The 14,564-nt window shown below is 55.3% G+C and overlaps 1 protein-coding gene across 12 annotated transcripts in view; it reads right to left on the bottom strand.

Annotated features, from left to right (window-relative positions):
* Positions 1-391: 391 nt before the first annotated feature.
* The window catches only part of MAST3 (microtubule associated serine/threonine kinase 3), a 38,674-nt gene continuing 24,501 nt past the window's right edge, over positions 392-14,564 (bottom strand). For 10 of the 12 annotated variants that reach the window (XM_023552224.2, XM_023552226.2, XM_023552219.2 and 7 more), the window contains 14 exons: positions 14,330-14,468; positions 12,250-12,382; positions 11,912-12,077; positions 11,065-11,166; positions 10,123-10,245; positions 9,258-9,367; positions 7,631-7,767; positions 6,924-7,168; positions 6,073-6,279; positions 5,525-5,754; positions 4,966-5,088; positions 3,905-4,041; positions 3,603-3,784; positions 392-2,784 (listed from right to left, as the gene is read on the bottom strand). In XM_023552224.2, the coding sequence (XP_023407992.2) occupies positions 2,252-2,784; positions 3,603-3,784; positions 3,905-4,041; positions 4,966-5,088; positions 5,525-5,754; positions 6,073-6,279; positions 6,924-7,168; positions 7,631-7,767; positions 9,258-9,367; positions 10,123-10,245; positions 11,065-11,166; positions 11,912-12,077; positions 12,250-12,382; positions 14,330-14,468 (2,567 nt within the window). In that variant the 3' untranslated portion in view covers positions 392-2,251. Of the gene's footprint in view, positions 2,785-3,602; positions 3,785-3,904; positions 4,710-4,965; positions 5,089-5,524; positions 5,755-6,072; positions 6,280-6,923; positions 7,169-7,630; positions 7,768-9,257; positions 9,368-10,122; positions 10,246-11,064; positions 11,167-11,911; positions 12,078-12,249; positions 12,383-14,329; positions 14,469-14,564 lie in introns of those variants that run through there. The other 2 variants (XM_023552229.2, XM_023552230.2) reach the window with 2 other exon arrangements.

The raw sequence follows: 14,564 nt of genomic DNA, 5'->3' as shown, positions 1-14,564 counted from the left end.
GGAGTTCAGACCCAGAAGCTACCGCCGGTTTCCGGAAATTGCCAGAACAAAGACCGCTCCACAGGGCGAGTGAGGCGGCCCGGAGCTTAGGGAACGGGAGTGAGGGAGGTGCCCGCCCCAGCAAGTTGAACTTTTCCGGAAATAGCCGAACAAGTCCACGTCCGAGAAAGAGTGGGTTTGAAGGTATTTCCATGGCAGCCGAGAGCGTCCGGAAACAGTAGAACGATCTGGGGCCCCAGATGGGCCCAAATGTGACCGATTGTTTCCGGCAATAGCGGAGCGGAGTGGGGCGCGGGTGGTGAGGAGCGTGCCGAGACCGCTCGAAATAGCCGAACGCGCTTGGGGCTGCGCTGGGTTCGGTTGGCGAAGTTTTAGGGCACAAAATCCAGGATGGAAAAAATAAAGATGGTTTATTTTATAAGCACAGTTAAGGGTTCTAGGGGCGTGTCTGGATGAAACCTTTCAAGGCAGAACCTAGGAAGGGTCCTCGCAGGGGAAGGTAGCGAGTGAGGACCAGAGAAAGCACCAGGGAGCATCTCAATGACGAACTCCTATATAGCCTTCAAAGTTCACTTCAAACGACCCAATAGGAAGCGTGATGGAGCTTTACTGCATGAATGAGAGGGCTGGAGCTGACGGATGAGAGGCTCTAGGTCCACTTTGCTGAACCAAGGGGCTGTTTTCGTCCCACCCCTTCCACTGTTCGTTCCGCCCCTTCTCAGGTCCTCACAAATCAAGACATTAGACCTCTTCTTGTAAATGTAGGCTTTTATTCACTGCCATCTCTAGGATGGAAGGAGCAGGCGAGTCATGCACAGCCTCAGTCTTGCCTCCAACACCAGACAGCACTGGGCTGGGGTCTAGGGAGGGGGATGCTGAGTGGGCTGCAGCGCCTAGAGAGTACCCTCACCAAGTGGCGCAAAGGATGTCACCGCTGCCTCCAAGTGGGGAATCAGAGGCTCTGAGATGCCAAGCAACTTCTCCTGGGTCACACACCATCACCAGGCAAAGCCAGACCTGAAGTCTGGTGTATAGGGCACTGGTTTCTCAAGCTCTCTCAATGACAGCAACCAAACAGGGCCTGACTGATGCTCCCTTCTGCCAAGACTCACCAGGCGATCGTGGGACAAGTCTCTGCCCTGTGTCAGCCCTCAGTTGCCTCATTTGTAAAATGGGGATGATGCCACCACCTCCAGCCTTCTCCAGGCTGGCTGAGGAAGGGAGAAGCCACGAGAAAAAGCGCTTGGCACAAAGTAGGTGCTTAACAGTCATTCGAATTAGTTTTGTAAACACAAGGAAACTGAGGCACAGAATGGGAAAGCCACTTTCCTTGAGCCACACAACACAGCTGACATTCACACGTATGCCTCAAGGTCCCCCAGTTCAGGTCTCTCACTCTGACTTCATCCCCCAGATGCGTTCCAGATGAGTCACAGTCAACGGCTCACCCTGGTGGGCCTCAAAACACGTGGAAATTGTGCAGGGCAGACATTCTCCTACCTCGGCAGTGACCTGTGGAGTGGATGACCCCTCTGCCTGGATTTGGTGAATTCCTACTCATCCATCAAAGCCCTAGCTCCCATGCCCACTCCAGGATGAAGTCTGCAGGATTGGTGGCCAACTCCAGCAGGGAGTGGCTGCTAAGACAGTGGGAAGTAGCCTTCAGAATTCAGTCTGTCAGGGTTACATCGTTTTATAGGGAAAGGGAAGCATTTACGAACTTTCCAAGTCATGCCCGACCTGGGTCCAGACAAGGTAAGCTCAGCCAGGTCCCCTCAAATTGGTGGGTCTTGGGTGGGGGAGAGGCCAGGGAACACACACAAACATTTAAAAAAATACAGAAAAACTGGAACACAAGAACACACACGACTCGTCCAAAGTGCTTCCTTCTCATCTCAGGAGGCAGAGTCTGCAAACAGGGTCCCAGGTGTGAGGGGCAGGGCTAGGGAAGCCACCAGCGCAGGAGGGCTCAGTCTGGCAATCGCTTATAAAAAGTAATAAATTAATCACAGGGACTTGCTGCTATTTACAATGCCATCCTTGCCCCTTTTTTCTGCCCCTGTGGCTCCGACTGGCACTGGAACATGAAGTGTTGTCTCCATCTTCCAGCGAGGACCAAGAGAACTTCCTGCCTTCAAGGTGCCTCAGGCTGGTGGCTCGGTCTCCACTCGGGTGTCGCTTTACTGGAAAAACATTGCACAAAAAAACGCGCAGCTTCGAGGCCAGGAGAGGCTGGGGTGGGAGGGGTTGGTCAGTCCTTGCCAGCGGTTCCGAGGGCTCCTGGAATGGCCTCGGCACCCTCCACAGCAATCTGTGGCACTGAGGTGGGCGGCCCAGTGGCCTCCTCTGGGGGCTCGTCAAAGCTCACCTCCTGCACTGCCTCCTGCTTCTTGAAGGAGTCTCGGCGCTCCGACAGGTGCAGCCGCCGCATGACCACCAGCTCTGCATCTGGCCCGCGGCCACGGCGCCCCAGTTCCCCATCTAGCCGCTCGCCTGTGCCCAACTTGTCAGCTGACTGGCCCCGGCGCAGGCGTGGGGAACGGGCAGTTGTGGACTGGTGCCCAGGCAGGGGCGAGGGTGAACGGGGTGTGGATGCGGGCACAGGCGGGCAGGCCAGTGGGGAGGGTGGGATACTGCTGGTGGACTTGCGGCGACCGGTTTTAGGGCGGGGAGGCCCAAGCTTGGCAGCCAGGCCATGCAGGGAGCTGGGGCGTGCGTGGCCAGCAGTGGCTGGAGAGGTTGGGCTGCTGGAGCTCGGGGATGCGCTGGGCGGGGATGCGGTTTCTGTGGGTGACACGGGTGGGTCAGGGTCACCCACTTCAATGTTCCCAGCCCTGAGTTGAGGCCCTGGGACTGACTACACCTGCCAAAACTTTCCTGCCTCCTGTCATTTGTATAGGCTGTTTCCTCTGCCTAGAGCTGGTGAACTCCTATTCATCTGTCAAAGTCCCAGCTCGCACACCCCCTCCTCCTGGAAGCCTTCTCTGCCTTCCTTCTGAGTTTGCTGAGTCGTGGTCCCTCCCTGCAGCCTGGCCCTAAGGCTAGTGAACTCCTACTCACCCATCAAAACCCCAGCTCCCACACCCACTCCTCCGGGAAGCCTTCTCTGCCTCCTCTCTGAGCTCCCTGAGTCTTGGCCCCTCCCTGCAACCTGGCTCTGACTGAGTGGTGCTGAGGGTGTCTGTGTCTGGCTCTGGGTTCTCAGACTAGCTCCTTAGGGGCTCCTCTTTGCCTGCCCCGGAATGATCTTTCCAACACTCAGCCATGACCATGCCCTCCCCAGATCACATACCCTCCATGGCTCCCCATTGCCCCCTAATTGAAGATCAGTACTTTGGCCCAGTGTTAGAAGCCCTGTACAATCCATCCTTCAAGCCCCTACCAGCCTCACTTTCACACCCCTCTACCCAGTCTCTTTTGCACGTGATATTCTCTCTCTTGGGCACACCCTTCCCTTTCCCTGCACCAGACTCCAGGACACTGGCAGGGCCCTTCCAGACCTCTAGTTCCCTACATTCTGTCCTCCATACTCTTCTCCCTCCCTCCCAGCCCCTGGCCCCTACTGGCCCTTTCTCCCTGGGTCCTCCCAAGCACACACCTACCTGCAGGGGCATCAGGAGCAGGGCTGCGGCAGGGTGTAGTGGGGCTTGGGGAAAGACTGTGGGTGGGTGAGCCCGGGAGGCTCTCACTAGAGGACAGGGAGTGGTGGAGGCCAGAGGAGAAGCTGCGGCTGGTATGCAGCACCGAGGACTGCTTTGAGATCTTCTTGAAGAGCGACTTCCGCCTGGAAACAGGCAAGGAAACCCAGAGAATCAGAAAGGGGACCAACCCCGCCCACCGCAGCCCAGAGGAACTTGACCTTGCTGCGGGCCCCCCACTAGCGTTCCTTGCCTGACCCACTCACCGGTCTTGCGTCTCCCGTCGGCGACTGCGCTTGCTGCGCCGGGCCATGCGGCCCTTGGCCACATTCTTACGGGCAGGCCCCACCTTGATGGATGTGTTCTCCAGTGCTGTGGTCCGCAGCGCGATCTTGCTGCCACTCTGTGAAGGGATGGCCAGGGATGGCTAGGGGTTGCTTGTGTGCCCCCTACCCAAGGAGGATCTCCTCCCATCCCTATAGTGCAGCCACCAGCCAGGATCAACCACCCAGTGGTCCATTCACCCACCTCGTCAATGACCCACCCAACTATGAAACCATTGCCCTGTGAGTGTCAATCTCCATTCCCCACCCAGACCCATTACCCAATATCCAACCCCCATAGCCCTTCCTTCCAACTCACATCTCCCAGAATGCCCCCCACCTTCCACCCAATGCACAGCACCATCGGCAAAGGCAGCACAGATACCCCCAGCCCTGCAAGTAAGGGTGGTGCATCTGGGGGACAGGGAGAGCTTCCTGGAGCAGGGCCATTGTGGCCTGGCTTGGAGAGGTGACATCAGGGGCTAAAGAAGGGGGTCCATCCTGGGGGCAAGGGCAGACCAGGTCTGGAGGTAGGGCCCAGTGTGGGCCACTGGGTGGTGTGGGTGGAGCAGGAGGACCACAGAGAACCAGAAGCTGAGGCTGGGGAGGAGTCCTCAGGGTGAGCAGGGTAAAAGATCTTGGGACTCCCTGGGAGTGAGCAATGGGGGGTTCTGGGAGCCCCGAAGGTGGGCAGTGTTGGGGAGCTCCTAGGAGTCCGAAGAGTGGTCATTGGAGGAGTCCTGGGGTCCTGAGGGTGGAGGGGATGTTAGGAGTCTTGGGAGCCCCAAGGGTAGACAGTGGCGGGGCATCCTGAAGCTCCAGGGTGGAGGAGATGTTAGTGGTGTGAGATTTCTTAGGGATCTGGAGCCCTGAGGATGGGTCAGGGGGAAGATGTTAGGGGGTCCTGGAGCCCTGAGGGTGGGGGAAAGGGGTGTTGGGGTCCTGGGGACCAAGGGTAGGGGAGGATATTGGGCATCCTGGGCCCCAAGGGCAAGGGGGGGCACCTTCAGCAGCAGCTCCACCACATCCATGTGCACCAGCCCCAGCACCGACTCTCCGTTGATGTGGGTGACCAGGTCCCCAGCTCGCAGGCCTGCCTCCTGGGCAGGGCTGCCATCCTCCACGCTCTGGGGGAGCAAGGCAGAGTCAGCGGGCCTGGGCCCTGCCTCCAAGGTCCCACGCCAGTTGTGGGACCCTGGCAAACTGTTGCCTCAAGCTGCCTCAGTTTCCTGGCTGCTGAGGGACTGTTCAGTGACTGAACAACAGGGGAAGGGCCAGGGCCCTGGGGCTGGGGGTAGGGAAGACAGCACAGCCATGGTGTGCCAGCCAGGAGTGGGGTGGTGGGGGGGAGTTCACACCCACTTGAGGGTTCCCCACCCCTGTAACTACCAGGGACCCGGCCCTGGGCCCTGACACCTCACAGGTTTAATAAGCATTGACTAGATTTGCAAGAGGAGAGAGAACACTCAGAGACAGAAGGGACTTTGGACTCGGACCCAGTTCTGCTGTCCCTGCCCAGCCCATGCCTCGCAGGCTCGGGGCTTCCTCCTGCACAGAACTCACCCAGACCACATGGTGCACGGTGTAGACGTCACTGTCACCCATGTAGACGCGGATGGCCCGCAGGCTAAAGCCATACTTCTTGCCTGAGCTGTGGATGACGATAGGGGGGCGTAGGCTGCTGCACACGGGGGATGGGTCGCGGCTCGGTGAGGAGTCGCGGGACGATGGGTTCGAGGACAGCGAGCGCGGGGACAGGGGGCTCATGAGGGGGCCACCACTGCTGCCGTCATCTATAGGAATGGGAGATGGGGTTTGACTCCCTTGCAGGGCCCCCAATGGGGTGCTCTCACCTCCCACCACTTTCCTGCTTTAACACCCCAAGCACCTGCCTGGTCTCTACCAGGAACGTCTTTCCTCCAGCTCTCCTGTGTCCCCAGCATCTCCCTCTTTCCCAAGGCTCAGTCCCAACATTCCCACCCTCGGGGATGCTCCCAAGTCCCCTGGCCCAAGCAGATCCTGCCCCATCAGCAAATGCGGGAAGAGAAAAACAGCCTGATTCTGTCTGATGGTGGATGGAGAAAGAAAGGACTCCTGGGCTTCGGGGTTACCTGCTGTGATTATGAGTGACAGAGCGGACACCGAGGCAGATTTGGGTACACGGCCCCCGCTAGGGGAGGCCCTGGGCTTCTCAGGGCCTGGGTCTCTAGGGCCCCCGAGGCGGCGGCCCCGCCCGGAGTCCAGGGCATACTGTGCGGAGTGTCGGGCACCAGTGCTGTTGCTGCGCAGGCGGGCGTGACTGAGGGCAGCTGTGTCGGCTGGGGGTGGGCAGTGGAGTCAGGTCAGCCATCAGTCTTACTGCTTGACTCCTCCATCCTCGGGTGCCCAAGCCCCTTTCTCCCTGGTTGGCATGTATAGTCCCTTCTCTCAGTTCTGCTCATGCAGTTCCCTCTTCCTGCATACCCTTCCCGCATTCCTTTCTTTGGAATGCCCCACTCTTCAAGTCCCCTCCTCCAGGAAATCTTCTCCTCACCTGAGATAGAGCCATGGCTCGCCCTCTCTAGGCTCCCCAGCCCCCATTCCTCTCTTTACCCCTGTCCTAAACCTATGAAGCTGGAGCCCTGGCTTTTCTATCTTAAAGCCTTTGTTAGATAAGTGGATGGGTTTCTCAGGTGAACTCCTACTCATCCTTAAAATCCCATCTAAAATAGCCCCTCTTCCAGAAAGGCTCCCCTCCATTCCAGAAAGAGCTGAGGTTCCCTCTCTCTGGGCTCCCCAACCCCATCCCTCCCTCCAGTCCTACCCTGGCCTTACAAAGCTGGGGAGGTATGAGTCTGGTAGTTCCTTGAGAGAATGTTCTCTCTAGTGAACTTGTACTTATCCTTGAAAACCCATCTCAAATAGCCCTTCCTCTGGGAAGCTTTTCTGATAAAATAGTCCCCCCAAACCGGGCCCCACATACCAGAAAGGCCTGAGGCCTTGGGCATTGCTGGGGTGGCTGCTGGAAGTGGGTCAGGCTCCCCAAGAATGAAGATGGGCCTCTCGGCACCCACAAGGGTTGGGCCCACTGCTTCATCTTCAGACGAGAAGGCAAACTTGGGCATTGTGTCCAGGCTGATGGTGCTCCGGGGAGATGGGCTGGGGCCCCGCTCAGGCTGGGATGAAGATGAGTGGCAGGAGGAGCCAGAAGATGTCCAGGACCGCAGGCTGCAGGAGAAGGGCCTGTGTCACACTTACTGAATGCCAACACCCCAGAGCACCCTGTCCCCCCTTAAGGCCACGTCCCAACTCCTCAGCCTGGCATCAGAGGCAATTTGTAAATACAGGGTGAGTTCCCTCTGCCTGTACCATCCTCCACGTCTGCTTGAAGAACTCCTATTCATCTTTTAAAAGCTCGTTCCAATGCCATTTTCTAGCAGACATTATTTCTGTTGAGTCTGGGCTTTGAAGGATGAATAGAAGTTCTTTAGCAAATGGCTTTACAGGCAGAGGAAACTGTAAGCAAAAAGCCACCACCCAGGGTGATAGTGCATGACCTGACAGGCTGGTCAGTACCTTTGACCCTTTTCTACAAGGCTCCTGGGAAGCTCCCTTCAATGCCAGATTTTGTAGTTACACCTCGCAGCAGTCTTAGAAGCTGGATCTGCCCATATGCCCTGGCTTACGTACCGGACTTCAGTGTTCAGCCGGTGGCTGGTCTCCCCCTCACTGCTGCGCTCCCAACCCTCCTCCCGGTCCTCACTGAAGCTCCTTTCAGCAAAGGTCGGGGTGGGCTGGGCAGCTAGGAACTCAGAGCTGCTGTAAACCTGGGCAAAGAATAAAAATAACAGTAAAAGCAACAACCACAGTGGCAGGTGGCCACACCCATGCGTGAGAGGCAGCTTAGTTGAATGCTTCCTACATGCCAGATGCATCCACATGAGTCACTTCCTTAAATCCTTGCTCACCACATCCCTAATGACAGCAAAGTCTCTAACTCATGTATAGACGAGGAAACTGAGGGTCAGAGTGGCCTAGCAACAAAGAGGATCATAGCCAGGGCTTCCACTGCTGACCAGGGCGTCCTGCCTGGGACGGGACGGATTTTTGATCACATTTTAAGTGAAAAAGATATTTAGGTTAAGCTTTGTAAAGTTATAAAATAACAGCAGGCATGGCAGTTCTATTCCCAATTGCCAAAAGGTAGAAACAGCCCAAGTGGCCATCAGCAGGTGAACAGATAACAAAATGCAGTCTATTCATACACTGGAATATTATTCACCCATAAAAATTAAATTTTGATACATGCTACAATGTGTATGACCCTTGAAAACATTATACTCAGTGAAACATACCGGATGCAAAACGTCATATATTGTGTGACTTCATTTACGTGAAAAGTTCAGACCAGACAAATCAAGAGTAAAACGTAGATCAGCATGGCTGCCTAGAGAATGGGGGGAGTTCCTGGGTGGTGCAGTCAACACACCTGGCTGTTCATGGAAACGGTGGAGGTTGCAGTCCATTCAGAGGTGACTTGGAAGAAAGGTGGTCTGGTGACCTACTTCTGAAAAATCAGCTACTGAAAGCCCTATGGAACACAGTCCTACTCTGACACACACAGGGTTACTACGAGTCGTGGTCAACAAACGGCGACTGTTTTGTTTTTTCTTTTTCAATGTTTTATTGTGGTGAAAATATACACAATAAAACACACCAATTCAACAATTTCTACATGTATAAATCCGTGATACTGATTACACTGTCCAGGCTGTGCAACCAGTCTTGCTATCTTTTTCCAAATTATTCCACCACTTTTAACGTAAACTCAATGCCTGAGAAGCAAAAACACCCCCCTTCGCTCTCCCACCCACCCTGGGTAACCACAAATAATCTTTGGTTTCTATATATTTGCTTACTGCAAATAAGTGAGATCATACAGAATCTGTCCTTTTGCGACTGATGTACCTCACTCAGTATGATGTTTTCAAAGTTTATCCATGTTGTGGTATGCATCAGGACTTCATTTCTCTAATGGCTGAATAAAAAATTTTTTTTTTTTTAGCGGATGCGGGGAGGTGGAATGGAAAGTTACTGCTAATGAGTACAGGGTCTCCTTTTGGGTCGGTGAGAATGTTTTCGACCTAGACAGAGGTGGTGGTCGTGCAACATCACGAATGTGCTAAATGCCACTGTTTACTTTAAAATGGTGAATTTTATGTGTATTTTACCACAATAAAAAAAAAATGCAAAGGAAAATAAATAACACCGGGTACCATTTCCAGAGCACTAACTCCATCCAGGGTCCCAGACCCACCTTGCTGAACCGGTGGGAGCAGGAGGAGAACTGGGGGATCTCCGTGGACGACTCCTCATCATTGGTCTCGTCGTCCTCGGAGCCCAGGTGGCGGTACCGCTCTGAGCGCGCTACAGGAGGGAGAGCACAAAGGCCCTGAGGTGGGACCCGTGCCAGGTATGTTTAGGGACCACAGGGAGCTAAGAGGAAATCCCAGCTGCGTCCCTAGAAGCTGTGGGACTTCAGGCGGGGCTTCTTGCTTCAGTTTCTCTGTCCTTGAATTGGGTCACCCGGAACTACGTGAAATTGTGTGTCTCAAATATAAAACATGTTGCCCATTTTACAGAAGAGGAAACAAGGGGTCAGAGAGGACTCCAGGATCACACACTGCGAGTTCTGGAGGCGGTGCTGGAAACCGAGGGTGTTTACTCTGTGTCTGGCCAGAGCTCTGAGTGGGGAGAGGGAAACTCGTCTGAGCCCATCCACCATATCGCTAAGAAGGCCCCACCCTTCTGTGTTGACAAAGGGGCCCAGAGAGGCATGGGATGCCCCAGCTCTTGTACCTGACCAGGGCTGGACCCAGGAGCCTGAACCCATTGGGGCACCCCAGACAAGGGTCTTCCACACTTGGTGCCTTGATTTCCCCTTCTGCAACCCAAGGGTGGCTTTGGCGTCCACCCAGAGGCACAGGAAATCCCAGCCAGGGGGGTGGCGGCAGATGTGCCCCCAGCTTCTGGGAATGCTAAGTCGGAAGCTCCAGTCCCAACCAGGCTAGGTGCCAAGATTAGGCGGGGTCCCTGGAAGACACCACCCTCCCGCCCTCCCCCCTCCCCGGGGATTGTAGGATAGCAGTGTATCCTGCTCTAAGGCCCCCGCCCCTGCTTACTGTCGAAGTAGCTAGTGTCGTCTTCGGCTTCCAGCTGTGGCACGAACTCGGCCTTGTGCCGCAGGAGCCCTGCCCAGTCTAGGGCATGGAAGAAAGGGTGCTGCTTCACCTCGTGGGCACCACCTGTGGACACACCCAGCTGAGCCCCATGGGCACCCCGACTGCCACCCCTCCCCCTGCTGCTTCCCCAGCCCTGCTAACCCCCCAGCAGATGACCAGTGAACCAGACACGTGACAGGAGATGAATCTTGGCCAGCAAAGAACTAGAAAGATAAGAGTGAAAACCAGCTGCCATTTGTGAGCCTGGAGAGGAACCGTGCCACAGCCAAAGTGAGTGAACGGGGCTCGATCGCCGACCAACCCAGTTCCCAGGGCGCTGCCCTTCCTTCGGCTGAACCCTGAGACCCCACCACTCAGAGAAACCTGGAGGACTTGGGAAGGCTTCCTTCCTGGGTCTTTTCCACGTTTCTACTCCCAGGAGCAGGAGCTGCCTGCGTGAAGCTTCATATCGTGTTGCCCAACCCTGGGCCCAACAATCCTCTCTCCTGGTCAAACCTCAGTCATAAATGTGACCCACAGTGGCATGGAAAGGGCAGCTGCGAAGTCACAAACAGTCCCTTAACCACTTGCCACATGGCAGGGGAAGCTGGGACAGCAAGATCCACTGGGCTTTTAAGGACATCAGGACACAGCCCCCAGATACCTCACAGCCTCATGTATTCATTCACTCAGCCTCACTGGCCCCTGTGTGTACCAGGCTCAACCACCTGCTGCTGTTCCTTCAAGATCTTGTGCTATTTCATGCCTGATTCCTGGCGAACTCCTACATACCTTCAAAACCCCAGCTCCAAGCCCTCTTCTCCATGCAGCATCCCAAGTACATCTATTATCTAACCCAGCTCCTGTCCTTTCATTCCTTGGGCCCTGCCCGTGCCCACATACCAGTGCCCAAACGGTCCAGGGGGCTCTGCCGGAGCAGCCTAGTGATGAGGTCTTGGGCATCTGCTGGAAGGGCCTCATCTCCTTCCGGCCACATTATCTCATCTGAAATGACGGGAGTGGGTAAGGGGGCAGAATGAACTTTCCTATCACCTCCCACCACCTTGCCTCACTCACTGTGCTCCAGGTTCCCCAGGCATTGATCCTTGACCATGCCAGCTCCCACATTCCAGCCTTTGTCCTGGCTGTGGCTCTGTTCAGGGTGCCTTCCCCTCTCCCACCCCTGTGGCTCCTTCTCTCCTTCCTTCACACGTCACCTCCAGGACCCCTTCCTGTGCAGCACCCTGCCCCCTCCCCTCTTCCTGCCTCTTCTCCTCAGTGCTTTTTGCCTCTGTTGTTGTTAGTTGTCGTCACGTCGACTGACTCATGGCAACCCCATGTGCACAGAGGTAGAACTGCTCCACAGGTTTTCAAGGCTATGACTTGTTGGAAGCAGATTGCCAGGCCTGTCCTCTGAGGCACCTCTGGGTGAGTTTGAACTGCCAACCTTTGGGTTAGCAGTCAAGCACTTAACCATCTGTGCCACCCAGGGACTCCTTTTGCCTCTGAGTCCTCCATAATTTCCTTATTCATCTCGCTCCCTCTCTGTCCTCCCTGTTAGATGGTAAGAGACAAAAACTTGTGGATATCTGTCTGTCTCACTCTTGATTGTGTCTCCAGCTGGAACCGGGCACGTGGTAGGTGCCCAATCCGCAGGCAGGACTGCTCCTCTCCCTGCACAGGTCAGGGAACTCCTGCCCAGAACCGTGGTGGGGCTGAGGCTCGAACCCGGGGCCATGGGGGAACGCACCACTGACAACCTGGCCGAAGAGCTCCTCAGGCGTGTCCCCAAAGAAAGGCACGCAGCCCACGAGGAACTCATAGAGGACGATGCCCATGGCCCACCAGTCCACTGGTTTCCCATAGCCCTGGCGGAAGATCACTTCAGGTGCAATGTACTCGGGTGTCCCGCACACCTAGGCCAGTAGAACAGGGAAACTGAGGCCGGGGTCGGGGGACCGATATAGCAGAGACGTGATTCTCTCTGCTGTGAGGTCTCCCCATGCCCGCGGGGTCAGCTCCAGGCAGACAGGTGGGTCCTGCACCCAGGACTGCCCTACCTGCTCATCTGCCCACCCACTGACGCACCTGCTTATCCAAGAACTCGCGGGCGTCCTTCTCGATGTGGCCCTCGTAGAGGTTGGTGGCCATGCTCATGAGCCCGATCTTAGACAAGCCGAAGTCAGTCAATTTGATGTGGCCAAGTGAGGTGATGAGGAGGCTGCGGGCGGGAGGGCGGTGCGCTCAGGCTGGGGAAACCGAGGCATGCCTGGCTGCTCCCATGTGTGGGCCGAGAGGGGATTGGAGATGACCTACTATGCATAGCCACATTATCAAAGGAACAAACGGGACTTAAGGAGCTACTGTATTACAAAGCTGACCTCACTGGGCACCTACTGAATGTATCTGGTCTTGTTATTGAGTACTTACTGTATACTTGGAGTCCCTGGGCGGTGCAAATGGTTAACGTACTTGGCTGCTAACCAGAAGGTTGGAGGTTTGAGCCCAACCAGAAGTGTCTTGAAAGAAAGGCCTGGAAATCTATTTCTGAAAAAGCAGCCATTGAAAGCCCTATGGAGTGTAGTTCTACTCTGACACACATGGGATTGCCATGAGTCAGCTCGACTCAATGTCCTCCAAAACCCACTGCCATCGAGTGGATTTCGACGTATAGTGACCCTATAGGACAGAGTAGAACTGCCTCATATGGCTCCAAAGGCTTTAAATCTTTACAGAAACAGACTGCCACATCTTTCTCCTGCTGAGCGGCCAGTGGGTTCAAACTGCCAACCTTTTAGTTAGCAGCTGAACGTTTTAACCATTGCACCACCAGGGCTCCCCTGGACTCGACTGGCAGCTGTTTTTTTTTACTGTATGTTCAGCTGTTCAAAAATATATTTCTTGAGAACCACAGTGTCTACGTATTGTGTGTTAAAACATTTCTTGTGTCCTACTGGGTGTATGTGCAAACCCTGGTGGTGCGGTGGTTAACTGCTACAGCTGCTAACCAAAAGGTTGCAACAAACAGCATTTTGCAAGCACCTACTATTTACCTTCCCTGTTGAAAAACAGACATATCTGAGCGCCTGCCGTATAAAGAAGTATTTCTGTGCACCTCGCATGTGCACATACTTTAATGTATTTTTACTGCACACACTGCTGTTTAAAACTTCCTGCAAACTTAGGCGTATGAATGTTTTATTAAGCGATAGAATCAAACACTCCATCTTTATCAAATCATATTTTCGTGTACACCTCCTGGGTCCACCTGCCACTTAAAAATGAAACACAACAGGTGCTCACTAAAGGTTAGAATAAAATGAATTTTCCAAGCTCTCAGCAAAGGTGTCTTCTTCCCTTGTTCCCTCCACTAACACACAGCAGGTGCTCAAAACGTGCCTGGTCCTTTGCCTCCCCTATGAGACGGGCTTGCAAAATGTGTGTCCTTGTTCCCTGTATACAGCAGGTGCCTCCTAAGGCCACATCCCCTCCACTGATAAGGTACACTGAGTGCATGATCCCTTTCCCTGAAGACAGTTGGTGGTTCCTAAGTGCACATTCCCTTCCCTTGCCTGGCAGCACCTCCGTAAATGTACTCTTCTTCCCCTGCATATAGCAGGTGCCTGTTAAGTGTCTGCTCTTCCAGTCTCTGTACACACCAGGTGTTCAACACATGTACATTCCTGCCTCCGTACCCAGCAGGAGCCTGGTGATGGCAGGGGAGTCCAGTCATGGCCAGCTCTGGCCTGACCTCCCATCTCCTTTTCCAACCACCGCAGCCATCCTAGGCTCTGCCCATGACCTCCCCGCAACCACTCCGGGCCCTTTCACCTGAGATCTCCTCCTGATCCACCCCAAGGCCCCGCCCCAGCTGCATCAAGCCCCACCTACTCCAAGCTCTCACTCTGATCTTCCCTAATCCTCTCCCAGGCCCTGCCCACTTCTAAGGCCCCACCCAGTTGCTCAGGCCCTGCCCACCCCTGATCCAAACTGGTCCCAACCCTGCAGCCCTGCCCCTGATCTGGACACCACCCACCTCCAGGCTCCGCCCTGCCTAGACTCCACCTTCTGGCTGTCCTGAGACTGGGACCCTTAGCCAGGCCCCACACACTCCTAGGTCCCACCCTGAGACTCCAGCCTCCATGCAGCCCCCACGGAGCAGACTCACTTGTCTGGCTTCAGATCGCGGTGCACAATGCCATAGTTGTGCAGGTACTCGAGCGCCAACACCGTCTCAGCAAAGTACATGCGGGCCATGTCCACAGGCAGCGGGCCCATGTTTTTCAGCAGCGTGGCACAGTCGCCGCCTGGGGAGGGAGGTGGAAGGGGCTCACTGGACTGGGCTGGCAGGCCCTACACCTTTCCACTGACCCTGCAGATGCCTGCACACCCTTCCACCTGGT

This window comes from Loxodonta africana, chromosome 3 (genome assembly GCF_030014295.1).
Source record: "Loxodonta africana isolate mLoxAfr1 chromosome 3, mLoxAfr1.hap2, whole genome shotgun sequence".
In the NCBI taxonomy this organism is placed as follows: Eukaryota; Metazoa; Chordata; class Mammalia; order Proboscidea; family Elephantidae; genus Loxodonta; species Loxodonta africana.
The sequence above is the reverse complement of the archived record's forward strand: the minus strand, read 5'-3'. Positions and strand labels throughout refer to the sequence as shown.